Genomic DNA, 518 nt, shown 5'->3' on the forward strand with positions numbered 1-518 from the left:
GGGTGTGTCGGGGGGGAGCCGCAGCCTCCCTGCTAGTGTGGCCGTGGGGCTCCTCGGGGCTGTCCCTCCTTCCCCAGCGGAGGCAAGAGGAGCGGCGACGGCGAAGGAGGGCTCAGCAGCAAGAGCTGCTCCTGGCAGAGAGCGTGGGCAAGCACCCCCTGCAGAACAGGTATGGGTCTCCCAGCACTGGAAGGTGAATGCCAGCGCTGGAGAGGGGCTCCAGTATAGCTGACACCCCCCCCCATCTCCCCTCCCTCCCCAGGTGGGCACTGTGGTTCTTCAAGAATGACAAGAGCAAGATGTGGCAGGCAAACCTGCGCCTTGTCACCAAGTTCAGCACTGTGGAGGACTTCTGGGCGTGAGTGTCCCATGGGTGGGCAATGTGCCCCTTCCAGAGAGGTCCTGGTGTGGGTGTCTGGGCCAGAGGAGGGTGCTGGGTGTCCCTGAGGCACCTCTTCTCACCTACTTCTGTGTCTTGTCTCTGCCTGACGCAGGCTGTAAAGCACCATCCCACTCGC

General features: G+C 63.3%; 1 protein-coding gene across 1 annotated transcript in view; it reads left to right on the top strand.

The window, feature by feature from the left end:
* The window catches only part of LOC104163585 (eukaryotic translation initiation factor 4E-like), a gene marked incomplete at its 3' end in the record, with an annotated part of 1,669 nt that overhangs the window by 311 nt on the left and 840 nt on the right, over positions 1–518 (top strand). The window contains exons 2-4 of the mRNA XM_009702635.1: positions 78–169; positions 263–356; positions 495–518. The exon at positions 495–518 is cut by the window's right edge and continues 51 nt beyond it. Coding sequence (XP_009700937.1) covers positions 78–169; positions 263–356; positions 495–518 — 210 coding nt within the window. The remainder of the gene's footprint in view (positions 1–77; positions 170–262; positions 357–494) is intronic.

The sequence above is a fragment of the Cariama cristata genome, unplaced genomic scaffold, assembly GCF_000690535.1.
Source record: "Cariama cristata isolate BGI_N322 unplaced genomic scaffold, ASM69053v1 scaffold30896, whole genome shotgun sequence".
Lineage (NCBI taxonomy): Eukaryota > Metazoa > Chordata > Aves > Cariamiformes > Cariamidae > Cariama > Cariama cristata.